General features: G+C 42.4%; 1 protein-coding gene across 9 annotated transcripts in view; it reads right to left on the bottom strand.

The window, feature by feature from the left end:
- The window catches only part of LOC132827008 (membrane-associated phosphatidylinositol transfer protein 2), a 538,978-nt gene that overhangs the window by 13,422 nt on the left and 510,116 nt on the right, over positions 1 to 15,440 (bottom strand). For all 9 annotated transcript variants that reach the window (XM_060843350.1, XM_060843356.1, XM_060843357.1 and 6 more), the window contains 4 exons: positions 13,107 to 13,255; positions 11,808 to 11,924; positions 11,590 to 11,706; positions 3,673 to 3,821 (listed from right to left, as the gene is read on the bottom strand). In XM_060843350.1, the coding sequence (XP_060699333.1) occupies positions 3,673 to 3,821; positions 11,590 to 11,706; positions 11,808 to 11,924; positions 13,107 to 13,255 (532 nt within the window). The remainder of the gene's footprint in view (positions 1 to 3,672; positions 3,822 to 11,589; positions 11,707 to 11,807; positions 11,925 to 13,106; positions 13,256 to 15,440) is intronic.

Here is a 15,440-nt window from a genome sequence, read left to right as displayed (position 1 = left end):
TAAAGTTACAAGCACAGAGATAGATGTGCTATCACTGAGCAATGGCTGACCCAGTAATGATAAATCAAAAGGTAGAAAATTAGCCCAATTATGCGGGCTAGTGTTGTTGTGCCCAAGGAACTTGTTAAAATTGGCAAATTTTATTTCGTATTGAAGGGTTGCTGCCGGCTTTAGAAATCGAGCTGTCATTTCATTAGGACTGGAATATATTCATAATATTCTTTGCTGTGTGATAAAAGATGAATTGTTGATATTCATGAATATCATTTTTAGAATGTGAATTTCAAAATAGAGGCAGGCAAGAAGTGTTTACTTCTGCGAAGGGCTTTCTTTTAAATAAACAAGGTCAGACAGTCCTTCCAGAACTGTCCCAAAATTGAGCATTTCTCAGAAAGTAGGTGTCTGGAGATCGCGGTGGTATTCACGGGAAGATACTATTTGGTTGGTTTTACGCTAGGCAAACATTTAAGACTACTAGTTACCCACTCAGCTCATAACAATCTAGGGTTCAGGGCAGGACTTATACACTTGATGATATGGTCCTGGGGAATGTTGCTGAACAAAGAGTGCGGGTTCATAGTTCCTTGAAAATGGAGTCTCAGGTAGATAGGATAGCAAAGGCAGTGTTTGGTATGCTTTCCTTTATTGGTCAGAGTATTGAGTACAGGAGTTGGGAGGTCATGTTGTGGCTGTACAGGACATTGGTTAGGCCACTGTTGCAATTCTGGTCTCCTTCCTATCGGAAAGATGTTGTGAAACTTGAAAGTGTTCAGAAAAGATTTACAAGGATGTTGCCAGGGTTGGAGGATTTGAGCTACAGGGAGAGGTGGAACAGGCTGGGGCTGTTTTCCCTGGAGTGTCAGAGGCTGAGAGGTGACCTTATAGAGATTTATAAAATTATGAGGGGCATGGATAGAGTGAACAGCCTAGGCCTTTCCCTGGGGTGGGGAGTCCAAAACTAGAAGTCATAGGTTTAAAGTGAGAGGGGTAAAATCTAAAACAAACCTAAGGGGCAACGTTTTCACACAGAGGGTGGTGTGTGTATGGAATGAGCTGTCAGAGGAAGTGGAGGAGGCTGGTACAATTACAGCATTTAAAAGGCATTTGGATGGGAATATGAATAGGAAGGGTTTAGAGGGATATAGGCCAAATGCTGGCAAATGGGACTAGATTCATTTGAAATATTTAGTCGACATGGACGAGTTGGACTGAAGGGTCTATTTCTAGAACAAAGAAGAAAGAAAATTTACAGCCCCGGAACAGGCCCTTCGGCCCTCCAAGCCTGTGCTGATCCAAGTCCACTGTCTAAAGCTAGCGCCCAATTCCTAAGCATCTGTATCCCTGTGCTCCCCACCTATTCATGCATCTATCCAGACGCATCTTGAATGAATCTACTGTGCGTGCCTCTACTACCTCTGCTGGCAACGCGTTCCAGGCACCTACCACCCTCTGTGTAAAGTACTTGCCGCATGTATCCCCCTTAAACTTTTCACCTCTCACCATGAAAGCATGACCTCTCCTTATTGAATCCTTCACCCTGGGAAAAAGCTTCTCTCTATCTACCCTGTCTATACCCTTCATGATTTTGTAAATCTCAATCAGGTCCCCCCTCAATCTCCTTTTTTCTAATGAAAAAAATCCTAACCTACTCAACCTCTCTTCATAGCTAGCACCTTCCATACCAGGCAACAGCCTCGTAAACCTTCTCTGCACCCTCTCCAAAGCGTCCACGTCCTATTGGTAATGTGGCACACAGAACTGTACACAGTATTCTAAATGTGGCCGAACTAACATCATGTACAATGTTAACATGACCTGCCAGCTCTTATATTCAATAGCCCAGCCAATGAAAGCAAGCACACCATATACCTTCTTGACCACTCCATCCACCTGTGCAGTAACCTCCAGAGTACAATGGACCTGCGCTCCCAGATCTCTCTGCTCACCAACGTTTCCCAAGGCTCTTCCGTTTACTGTATAATTTGCTCTACATTTAGACTTCCCAAAATGTACCATCTCATATTGGCCTGGATTGAACTCCACCTGCAACTCTCCGCCCAACTCAGCTATCTATCTATATTCTCCTGTATTCTTTGACAGTCCCTTATGCTTTCTACTACTCCACCAATCTTTGTGTCATCTGCAAACTTGCTGATCATACCAATAGTGCCCTCTTCCAGATCATTTATGGATATCACAAACAATAGTGGCCCCAACACTGATCCCTGTGGGACACCATTGGTCACCTTTCTCCATTTCGAGAAACTCCCTTCAACTACTACTCTCTGTCTCCTGTTGCTCAACCAGTTCTTTATCCACCTAGCTAGAACACCCTGCACACCATGTGACTTTACTTTCTCCATTAGTTTACTAGGGGAAGCTTATCAAACGCCTTACTAAAGTCCATGTATATGACATCAACAGCCCTTCCTTCATCTATCAAAACTTGGTCACTTCCTCAAAGAACTTTATTAAGTTGGTAAGGCATGATCTCCCCCGCAGAAAATCATGTTGCCTATCACTGATAAGCCCATTATTTTCTAAATATAAATAGATCCTATCCCTCAGTACCTTCTCCAGCAACCTTCCCACCACTGACGTCAGGCTCACTGGTCTGTAGTTACCCAGAATATCCCTACTACCCTTCTTGTACAAGGGGACAACATGAGCAACTCTCCAGTCCTCTGGCACCTCACCTATGTTTAAGGATGCCACAAAGATATCTGTCAGGGCCCCAGCTATTTCCTCTCTCGCCTCCCTCAGCAACCTGGGATAGACCTCTAGTCTACCCAACACATCTTCCCTACTTACGTCAATGTGATCCAGAGTAATCAAACTTCTATTTCTAACCTCAACATTTATGATGTCCCTCTCCTCAGTGAACACTTCTGTGCTGTACAACTCTGTGATTCTAAATGTTTAGAAAACACAATATTTGATTGCAGAAACAAGTTTAATTTCTCCCCTAGGAGTTCAGGGAACTAGTTACCTCAGCAGAATGTAAAGATTCCAAACCAGGGAGTTCATTTAGAAATCTTATTTGGATGTGTTATTAGAAATGAGAAAGTTTAGGCTCAGCCTTGAGGAAAGCACATGTCAGGAGACTTGGAAAGGACTCAGTGAATGTCTTCATAGTCCACTCCAAAGAAACTCGAGTTAGTTCAGGAGAAACAAAAGGGGTTGAGAAAGATTGTAATTTCTTTGCCACCGACTCTCTGTAACGAATAGGGTTGGTAAACCAGATAAAATTTTGTTTTGCTGTATGTTTTAGACCTTGCTAATTGTATTCTATATTTCGATAGCTTTTTATTTTTAAACTTCTTTTATGTATTAAATTTCAGTTGTCAAAGAAAATTTTCAACTTTATGTGAGTATGTTTTACTAATGTATGTTTCATTAATGAACTGAGAAAAAGCATATGATCTATCAGGCCAGAGTTCATTCTGGAACCTAACTAGTACAGTTGTATTATCACATAAGATCATAATAATGAAGACTTTATCAGCTTCCTGTCTCCATTGGGTAATGATTTCAACTTACAAAGAACACAATGCAACCTTTTAGAAATACAAAGGAAGATACATTTGCATAAAGAAAATATATTCCCTGGAGTGTTCATTACTGTGCACACTGACAGACTAACAAGTTTCAAATTTGAACCCATGTAATTACCTAATCACCATTTTTACTGGATAGACACCAACTCCCAGTCTTTTGTCTTTTGGGATGACGTAGGAAATCCTACCACTGTTGTTTGTAATATCTGTGTCAAAATAAACCCACTCTCCTGCAGGAGGCTGAGTCATAATATGAATGTCCACCTATTGAAAGAAAATAAAGAACAAAATTATATTGTGTGGAAATTGAAAAGTAAATATTAAAAGGCATTAGTGGACATAACCTCATATTACTTGAATCTGGCAAAACAGGTTTTACAAAGGTGCCATGATCAGGTTCAAATTGATCTTCAAAGTAACTTCCTGGTGTTCCAAGTCCATTTATCTGACTTTTGGTGGCAGTGACTGAGATTCCACAACTGAGAATAAGACCCCTCAAGGACCAAAGTGGACAAGTATGTGTGGAACTGCAGCAGATGGGCAAGGTCCTCAATGAATATTTCATCTCTGTGTTTACCATGGAGAAAAACACAAACACGAGGGAACTTTGGGAAGTTAGTGGGGATATCTTGGGGACAGTCCATACCACAGTAGAAGTGGTGTTGGACTTCTTAGAATGTATGAAGGTGGATAAATCTTGTGGTCCTGACCAGGTATATCCAAAAACCCTGCAAGATGCTAGAAAAGGAATTGCAGGGGCCTTGGTTGATAAATTGGCATTATTGTTCGCCATGGATCAGGTCCTGGAAGACTAGAGGCTAGCGAATGTTGTGACCTTATTCAAGAAGGGCTGCAAAGAAAAACCTGGAATCAGAGACCAGTTAAGCTTAACATCCGTGATAGGTAAGTTATTTGAGAAGTTTCTGAGATAAGATATATATGCATTTGGAAAGACAGGGTTTGATTAGGAGTAGTCACCATAGCTTTGAGTGGGATATCATGCCTCACAAATTTGTTGGAGTTCTTTGATGAAGTGACCAGCAAAGTGGATGAGGGCAGAATGGTAGATGTAGTCTATATGGATTTCAGTAAGGCCTTTGATAAGGTTCCAGGTGGTTAGATCACATGGAATCCAGGGAGAGCTGGCAAATTGGAGTCACAATTGGCTTGATGATAGAAACAGAGGACATTAGTGTATGCTGAGGCCTACTAGTGGGACTAGTGAAGTGCCTCAGGGGTCGGTGCTGGGCCCAGTGCTGTTTGTTAGCTATATCAATGCCTTGGATGAGAAAGGCATGATTAGTAAGTTTGCAGAGGACACTAAAATAGGCAGTATAGTGAACAGTGAGGAAGGTTATCAGAAATTGTAGCAGGATCGTGATCAGGTGGGGAAATGGCAAATGGGGTTTAATACAGATAAGTGTGGGGTGCTGCACTTTGGAAAGTCAAATCAAGGTAGGAGTTTCATGGTGAATGATAGGGCCTTAAGGAGTGTCGTGGAACAGAGGGAGCTTGGAGTTCAGATGCACGGTTCTCTGAAAGTGGAGTCACAGGGCAGTGAAGGCGGCTTTTGGCACACTGGCCTTCATCAGTCAGCGCACTGAGTATAGAAGTTATGTTGCAGTTGTACAGGATGTTGGTGAGGCCTGTATTTTGGAGTAAGGGACTAAGTTATAGGAAAAGGTTGGACAAGCTAGGACTTTTTTCTCTAGAGTGTAGGAGACTAAGGGGAATCGTACAGAAGTGTATAAGAACATGAGAGATATGGATAGGATTATCTTTTTTCCCAGGGTTGGGGAATCGAGGACTAGAGGGCATCAGGTTAAGGTTAGAGGGGAAGAAGAAAAAAAGGGAACCGGAGGAGCAACCTTTTTTACCCAGACAGTGGTGCACATATGGAATGAGCTGCCAGCGGAAGTGGTTGAGACGTTTACATTAACAACATTTAAAAGGCATTTGGACAAATACATGGATAGGAAAGGATTCGAAGGACACGGGCCATGTGCAGGGAAACGAGGAATCTGTACACTATACGACTCTATAATGTTGAGAAAATCCAATTTGAGCAACACAGGCCATTCCATGTGGAGAATATCATGAGTTACATTCAAAATGATCTGACTATTGCTGAAAAAATGATACCTTATCAAATCTTTTCCTCTTGCATTAATCAGGACATTTCATAATGATATAAATACGAGGGTACATCAACATTTATACCGCATAAGAGGAGAGTGCTGACTGCCAACCAATCAGGTAGAGGAGTTGCCATGAAGAGTGCACTCATTAATGCTGATTGACAGTTAATAATCAGGCTTTGTTTAAATTTTAAACCAGGCTAGTCAATTCTGATTGGTCGGGGCATAGCCTGAGAAATTAACCAGCGAGTAGGTGTGACCTACTTTGTTCAGTTGAAGCAAGTGCAGTTTGTGTTCATGTTCTTTCTGTCTGTACAAAACAGGCCCCTCAGTATTAATATACATAGAATAAGAATACATAAGAATCAACCCTATTGTTGTGAATCTGAAGTCCCATATAGGCTAGACTGAATAAAGACAGTGGTGAACCAGTTGGGAATGTAGGACAATCCAGTAGTTTCATAGTTAAAAATCACACAACACCAGGTTATAATCCAACAGGTTTAATTGGAAGCACACTAGCTTTCGGAGCGTCGCTCCTTCATCAGGTGGTAGTGGGTTTGGGTTAGGGTTAGGGTTAGGGTTAGGGTACCACCTGATGAAAGCTAGTGTGCTTCCAATTAAACCTGTAGGACTATAACCTGGTATTGTGAGATTTTTAACTTTGTACACCCCAGTCTGACTCCGGCATCTCCAAATCAGTAGTTTCATGGTCACCATTAGTGACATGTATCTAGCAACATCACTACGTTTCATGCCCCAAAATAGCTGATCCTAAAATGAATCCTCTGGTCATTTTGATGCCATTTTTTGGTGAAGAATGCTCCAGAATGAAGCAGTTCAGGTAAACGACTCAGGAATGGTCAAAGAGTGGTTCTATTGTGAGACTTAATCATTCAGATGCTGAGCCAAATAATCGAGAGACGTGAGTTCAAATTCCAGCATAACACCTGAGAATTTAAATTCAGTGAATTTAACAAAATATGAAGCAAGTATCTTGATTGTTGTAAAACTCCAACTGATTCACTCCTACTTAAGGAATCTTGCTGTTTTGAAGAGTTTTTGTTGTTATGTGAATCCTGACCAATAGCAACGTATTTGACTCTTTGTTTCTTCTGAAAAGCAAGCTATTCAGTCATATTGAAAAATGAGTGAAAAATCCACATGGAGTGCAGTCAGTTAAGAATGTGACCCACCACCTGGTCAAGGAATGAGAAACAAATACTGTTCTTGCTGGTGATGCTTACATTCTGGGAAAGAATTTAGAAACAATAAAACCAGTGTTGCAATTTATCAAAGAGCATGGATTATTCACACAACTTTAAAACCATTCCATGCTTTACCTTATATAGTGTGAGCTACGACAGTAAAACTAGTGTGACAAACTAGTGGACATTATCTAATCTTTCTGAGCTTTGGGCTATAAGTCGTCTATTGGGACGATGTAGGAGGGCGAGCCTCCTCAGGTGGAATTGGGGAGGTTTGATTTTGTTGCTAACTGAAGTTTGAATAGGTCAACCTTAATTTCATTAAAACAGAAGTTTGGATGCAGGTTAGAAGTGACAAGATGCTCAAGTGGAACAATCCACCTATCAAAAGTTTAGAACCTAAAGAAATCACCCTTTTGTTTTCAGTTTTAGTGGAAGGCTGGTGAGAAATTGATTGGGTCATATAGTCCATACAATATAATCCACGGTAAAGACTAAATTAGCCAACACTTGCCAAATGAGCTTCTAACTCTTTGGATATTTGAAAATAAATTGCCTGATGATAAAAAGCAGGTTTGGTCTTGGATTTGACCCTGAGTCATGTTGACAGAATTTGCAAAGCAGAAGACAGAGGATGGTAAGAGGAGCAATAAACTCTCCATCACAAGGGCAGGCAGTGACAGATAAACGATTCCTTTACTATACTCTGCTAAAGCACATATTATCTCAAAGCAAACTGTCACCTGATTATCATGAAACGTTTTGTCTCCATTTCTAGTGTTAACATATTTTTTACTAGTCTGTACCCCCAAAGCACTGCACAGAATTTGTAGTCACTTAGATTCATTTATATTTTTATTCATTCCCCTCATACATAGCTCCTTTCAAGCACGAAGAGTCGGTGTCATGTACACCTCAGTTCCTGGACTCTTAGAACAGTCTATCGGGTCGTCACTGTCCAGGCTTTATGAATTGCGTCTCCAGTACCAGAACAGACTTTTCAAGTTCTGGCCTGCTTAGAGCTCCATACAGCTTTAGAACAGTGTTTTCATATTTGTTCTCTACTCCTCCAGCAATTCAGCCCAATATTCAGTTTGGTTTATTGATTAACTTTGTGCAACAGATGTCAATCATTTCCCAATTTCTTTCACCTTCTGCTCCAGAATCCAGAATATGCATTCAGTGTGTAAAACCTTCCACTTCATCTTGCCTGAATGTTTGCCATGTGTGAACATTGAGGAGAAAGTGAGGTCTGCAGATGCTGGAGATCAGAGCTGAAAATGTGTTGCTGGAAAAGCGCAGCAGGTCAGGCAGCATCCAAGGAACAGGAAATTCATGTTCCTTGGATGCTGCCTGACCTGCTGCGCTTTTCCAGCAACACATTTTCAGCATGTGTGAACATTGTCCTTGCCCTTTTGTACTTCCTGGGATGCTCAGTTTAATCTCTCTCCCAATTACCCAATGTGGTATAAACTGGGAATTTGACCTGACTCTATGGCGCCGGTTTTAACTTTGTCTATGTGCATTCAAATCTCAGTCTAGGGTAAACCCCCTCCAGAGTGTATCCCAATGCCCCATAATCCTGACATTACTTTCCTATTTAATACTATTATGCTGAAAGTAGAATTGAAAGCTATACCACAATTCTTATGCTGTCTTATTCTTATATAACTGAGTCAACACCATCACTCCATCCCTGTGCGTCTTCTGGTTGTTAATGGATTTGGTGTAAGCTGTACTGATCACGGTGGCATGTGAACACATTCTTCAGTTTTGTGGAACCACACTGAACATCTACATCAGAAACCTTGGCTTCCTGATGCTTTCCTTTATTAAGCAGGCACCATGGCAAAGAACCACTACCATGTGATAGGCTATACTGATAGAGTTCGAAATTAAAGACTTTGTGCAGAAGGACTACTGTACATTAAATGGGTATTCAAACATCAAACCAGTGGCATTGTGCTTATTTATAGTCACTTATTATTGACGTGTAGTGTGAGAAACGCAAGTACAAATTAGTCAGACATGTCATCCTCAGACTGAGGCCCCCAGGGTTGGCTCTCATTTACACACTTCTAAGAGAACATGTGATTATTTTGATCTGGGAGAGATAGTACAGCTACCCAAGAAAAGCTTTCTATTTCCGGACGTAACAGCCAGTCAAACAAATGCTCAGGGAGGAGAGTGTCATGCTAGCAATCTCATTGCCATCTCAAGCAGCTTAAGGATGAACTTTCTGGAAACTCTCAACACAGAGTTAGTAATACTCACTGCTGCTGAATAGCTCAACCATACCAACAAGGGGAGTACTGACAGAGACCGTAGAATACATAGCCACACTATAAAAATGCTCGACATTTTAAATCAAGTAACAGTGCTATCAATGTTAACAATACAAGATACCACTCGAACTCACTATAGGGCTTCATTCTTGCGTCACAGAATCATAGTGCTGAAAGAGGCCATACCAAAGAGCACCCAGACCCACCCCACAAACTACCCCTGTAATCCTGAACTTCCCATGGTCAACCAACCAAGCCTGCACATCCCTGGACACTACTGGACAATTTCACATGGCCAATCTACATAACCTGCACATCGCTGGGCTGTGGCAGGACACCAGAGCACCTGGAGGCAACTCATACAAACACGGGGAGAACATTCAGCTAATTGCCTCAGGGTGGAATTGAACCTGAATCCCTAGTGCTATGATGCAGCAGTGCTAACCACTGAGTCACCATGACGGCAGGACTGTAAAGGACCACTGGATCTGTACCAACTTCTGATCATTTCAACGTAATGCCAATCTCCTGCCTTCTCCCTGTAACTCTGCATATTTTTGTATTTAAATAACCATTTAATTCCCTTGAGTACTTCAACTGAACCTGCCTCTACCACACTTCCAGGCAGTGCACTCCAGACTTTAACTATTTGCTTTGAAAGAAAAGGTTATGTTTTTCTTCACTTCATATTTATTTCTTTGGGAAAACCCTTTAAACCTGTGCCCTGTCATTCTTGATCCTCTTATAAGCAGGAACAGGTCAGGCAGCATCCGAGGAGCAGGAGAATCGATGTTTCAGGCAAAAGCACTTCACCAGGAATGACGCTTGTGAGCTGAGGGGGTGGGGAGATAAATGAGGTGGGGGGGGGGGGGGGGGGGGGGTGCAGTGAGAAAGGTAGCTGCGAGTGCAACATGTGGATGGAGGTAGGGATAATGGTGATGGGTTGGAGAGGAGGGGTGGAGTGGATTGGTGGGAGGGAAGGAAGATGGACAAGTAGGACAGGTCAAGAGGCTGGTGCTGAGCTGGAAGAGTGGTACTGGGATATAAAATTTGGCGGGGGGGGGGGGGTGAATGAGGAAACTGGTGAAATCCACATTGATGTCATGAAGGGTCCTGAGGTGGACGATGAGGCGTTCTTCCTCCAGGCGTCGGGTGGTTAGGGAGTGGCAATGGAGGAGGCCCAGGACCTGTATGTCGTTGGTGGAGTGGGAGGGGGAGTTGAAGTGTTTGGCCACAGGGCGGTGGGGTTGGTTGGTGTGGGTGTCCCGGAGATGTTCTCTGAAGCACTCTGCAAGCAGGCGTCCTGTCTCCCCAATGTAGAGGAGATCGCATCGGGAGCGATACAGTAAATGACATGGATGGAAGTGCAGATGAAACTTTGATGGATGTGGAAGGCTCCCTTGGGGCCTTGGGCGGAGGCGAGGGGGGAGGTGGGTTGGTGGGGGGGACGTGGACCTGACGAGGGAATCGTGGAGGGAACGGTCTATGCGGAAAGCAGATGAGGTGGGGTGGGAAATACATCCCTGGTGGGGGGGTCCATTTGTAGGTGGCGGAAATGTCGACAGATGATGCGATGTATACAGAGGTTGATGGGTGGAAGGTGAAGACCAGGGGCGTTCTGTCCTTGTTGCAGTTGGAGGAGTGGGGTTCGAGGGTGGAGATGTGGGAAATGGATGAGATGCGCTGGAGGGTATCAACCACGTGGGAGGGAGAAGGAAGCCATGTTCTGTGTTCTGTGGTGGAACTGGTCCTCGTGAAGCAGATGCAGCGGAGGTGGAGGAGTTGGGAATAAGGGTTAGCGTTTTTACAGGAGGCAGCGTGGGAGGAGGTGTAGTCCAGGTAGCTGTGGGAGTCTGTGGGTTTGTAGAAGACGTCAGTGTTGAGTGATGGAGGGGTCCAGAAAGGGGGAGGAGGTGTCTGAGACGGTCCAGGTGAACTTAGGTTCGGGGTGGAACATGATATTAAAGTTGATGAACTGTTCAACTTCCTATAGCTCAGCCAATATTGTATGTGTTTCTACTGTCCCTTTTGTTATGAATGATGACTTTCCACATACACCTATTGTATGTCACTTGATTAGTTACTATTCTTGAATCTTCCATCACTGCTTTCTCGTCGGCATTATCTAATTTTGAAGTGGAACCAAATAGCCTATTGCTGTTTTCTATCTCCCTGAAAGGGGTAACACTTATTCCATTCCCTTGCACTGTTTAAAATTGTTACTTTTCTACTTTTTATCTACTTCCTTATTACGAGCTTTTATGGATTCTGCACCTGCCCCTCTTCCTGGATGGTTCTTTCAACAACCCTCAACCTGGTGCCATAGTGGGTCTTCCCACAGTGAGGAGTCCAATATACAGTGTGCGATGTACCTCATAAACCTCAGCAAAGAATTACCTACCTTTTCACCAGTCAGTGTGACCATGTCCAGGGGCCCATACATAAATCTCCCAGTCAGTGTCTGAGGACCATCTTCAGTAACAATAGCATCACTCACTCGGTGATTTGCTGTAACATTCTGTGTGAAACAATATCCAAAAGGAAACTTATTTCACCTTAATTACAACAAAATCAAGCTGGTTGCACACAACAGACACCTTAACAAAGGTATGTTCATACCCGTATTTTAACTTGCGTCCTCTTGCGAAGCCACTTTTCACGTGGTTTTGAAGGACTAAATACAGAAACTTCTTTCCCGTCCAGTTCCAGAACACTTGCATTTTCATGTCTCATTACCTAATGTGCATGTGAATAGATGTAAGACATTATTTTGAATTACAACAGTCACTAAATTCAAAAATATCTCAATGTAAACTTTAGGACCTTCCAAGGTTTGATAGACACAATACAAAAATACAAGCTTTCTTTCTGCATCAACTGAGTGTTAACTATTACTCTCTAAACAGATGATGCCTGACCTGCTGAGATTTTCCAGCATTTTCTGTTTTTATTTCTGACTTCCATCATCCGCAGTGTTTGTCTTTTGTCATTCTCTATTATTCCATCATCGATTTTCCACCGTTATTCTACACTGAGAATTTCAATTACATTTTAAATTGTGTTTGAACGTTAAATTGCAGATCTATCCATGTTAAAATAAAATAGTAACAAAGGAAACTTTCAGACTGATAATTGGAAACATGCTTTAATTTACGTAAGGCAACAACCTTGACTCAGTGGGCGGCACGGTGGCACAGTGGTTAGCACTGCTGCCTCACAGCGCCTGAAGACCCGGGTTCAATTCCCGACTCAGGCGACTGACTGTGTGGAGTTTGCACGTTCTCCCCGTGTCTGCGTGGGTTTCCTCCGGGTGCTCCGGTTTCCTCCCACAGTCCAAAGATGTGCGGGTCAGGTGAATTGGCCATGCTAAATTGCCCGTAGTGTTAGGTAAGGGGTAATGTAAGGGGTATGGGTGGGTTTCGCTTCGGCGGGTCGGTGTGGACTTGTTGGGCCGAAGGGCCTGTTTCCACACTGTAAGTCTAATCTAATCTACCAATCCTCATTTAAGAAGTGGGTCATGGGTCAAGTCAAGTCTCACTCCAGAGATATGAGAATATAATGCACGCTGACACACTCAGTGCAGCACCCCGAGATTGCTAAGCTAACGGAAGGACCATCGCTTGCATGACGTGGGAAAATGGAGGTATATTCTGCCTCTTTGGTGGACATTATGTATCGATAGCAATATTCAATGAGAAAGATGGGAATTCTTCAGGTGTCCTGGCACCATTTATGCCTCCTGGAACACATAAATAATTGATCTAGTAATTTGTGACAGTGCTGACTTTGGGATCTTGCTATGCACAAACTGACTTCAAAGTTTCCTATTGATGACTACTCTCTGGAAGTGCTTCAGTAAGTATAAAGCATGAGGTGTGAAAGGTGGGATACAAATGTAGGTTTTTTTTTCTGACTTGCCTGTCGTAGTAGGAATGAAACAACATCTGTTGACTCCCAGTAACTTGCATGAAATAGATGAGGTAAGGCTACAGTTGGAAAAGCTGTTAGAGCATCTGGGCAGTAGAGAGCATAGTCAATCCTCTTCGTTCCCCACCACCTTGCTGCAACTAAACAACAAGAAATGTTTTCCATTAACAAAGTCACTACAAAGACTTTAGCAATTAGTTTAAACATGAATGCACTATCAAGGTGAAGAGTAGAGTGCAATATACTGAATAATCCCATTACTGTACAGTAACAAATTTCATTCAAAAGTAAAATGTGGATGCAATGTATTTTATTAAGTAATCCGTGAGCTGGTGCTAAAACGATGATACCCAAGCTGGAGTTTCCCACAAGTGATAGTGATAGGGTGGTACATTTTTCAGCTGGTTATGTTCTTGCGCAATTACTTTAAGTACTGTTACCAGAGTTCTCTCTAATACTTGCATCTTAAAAGGGCAAAAAGGAATTAAACTGTAGCACCGTAAGAATTTGTACAAGATCAGTACCAACTGGAAAATCCACCCTTGCAAGAAGCTGTCAAAGTTCCACTTAGAAGAAACCTGTTAAATGTTTAGAAGTTTGTGATCTCTTCCTCTGAAGCATGACTTCTGCTTGAAATCCATCACCTACGTAAATAGTCAATTAATAACAGAATAAAAATTCAAATTATATCTTATATGCCTATACTTGTAGTTAAAGACAGACCTTTATCAGTGTTCAGTAACCTAGCAATTCTTTTCTAGGAGTCAAAAAGGAAATTTATTTGGAGAAAGGGTTAAAAGCATCTAAAAGCTACATTAAAACTAGATTTGGTTCTACTATCCCAATACCTGTGTGGATGTCCACCTTTGAGACTCTCTGTTGTGTTGGACTCTGTTTTGCAGCAGAATTCACACAATTCTGTTTCAGCTTTTGCTCGTTCTGATTCTGTTTGGACTGATTATAGCCCTGAGAGAAAGTGTATTTTGCAAGGGCTTTGTTGTGTGGGACAAGTTTGAACAAGAAAGCCAACTTTTTGCAATTGTTTGGGTGATAATTTTGCTCTGAGAAATGAAAGTAAAACAAAATTCAAATTACACAATACACAAACCAACAGCAAAGACATTGCTTTCTATTTCTAACATTTAATGTTTGGCTTATGACAGAATGGGTTGTCTCTGTTGGGAGAAGAAGTTATTTCAGCATTCATTTGCCTTGAATCCCCACAGTGCTATCAGTTAATGCCCTGGCTTAGAATGAACAAGCTGAACTCATCTCTGGCTAACAGCAGACCTTTTCCCCAACCGAAAGACTTCATGGTGGAGTTAAGCATTTGACCGTTGGACTCTTGAGGCTATGAACTGTGCTATATATGTTGGCAGGTCATTGAATCAGATTAATATTGAAGTTTCTATTGATGCTTCTTTCCAAAATCAGGGACCATTTACAAACCAGTTTTTAGATGAGTAACTGAAAATTACAAAATGAACAGTCAACTGGTCTGATGAATACAACAGGATTCCAGCATAATTTTACAAATTGCTTTGCAATTATTATCCGATGGGATACATCCTAGAGTTCTGAGAGAGGTGGCTGAGGAAATAGCAGAGGCATTGGTTGAGATCTTTCAAAAGTTACTGGAGTCAGGAAAGTCCCGGATGATTGGAAGATCACTGTTGTAACCCCCTTGTTCAAGAAAGGATCAAGACAAAAGATGGAAAATTATAGGCCAATTAGCCTAACCTCGGTTGTTGGTAAAATTCTAGAATCCATCTTTAAGGATGAGGCTTCTAAATTCTTGGAAGAGCAGAGTCTGATTAGAACAAGTCAACATAGATTTAATAAGGGGAGGTTGTGTCTGACAAACCTGTTGGAATTCTTTGAAGAGGTGACAAGTAGGTTAGACCAGGGAAACCCAGTGGATGTGGTCGATCCAAAAGGCCTTTGATAAGGTGCCACACGGGAGGCTGCTGAGCAAGGTGAGGGCCCATGGTGTTCGAGGTGAGCTACTGGGATGGATTGAGGATTGGCTGTCTGACAGAAGGCAGAGAGTTGGGATAAAAGGTTCTTTTTCGGAATGGCAGCGGTGTCCCGCAGGGTTCAGTGTTGGGGCCACTGCTGTTTGCATTATATATTAATGATCTGGATGAAAGGACTGGGGGCATTCTAGCGAAGTTTGCCGACGATACAAAGTTAGGTGGACAGGCAGGTAGTACTGAGGAAGTGGGGAGGCTACAGCAGGATCTAGACAGTTTGGGAGAGTGGGCCAGCAAATGGCTGATGGAATTCAACGTGAGCAAATGCGAGGTCTTGCACTTTGGCAAAAAG

Source organism: Hemiscyllium ocellatum, chromosome 24 (assembly GCF_020745735.1).
Source record: "Hemiscyllium ocellatum isolate sHemOce1 chromosome 24, sHemOce1.pat.X.cur, whole genome shotgun sequence".
Taxonomy (NCBI): Eukaryota; Metazoa; Chordata; class Chondrichthyes; order Orectolobiformes; family Hemiscylliidae; genus Hemiscyllium; species Hemiscyllium ocellatum.
This window is presented reverse-complemented; position numbering and strand designations above follow the sequence as displayed.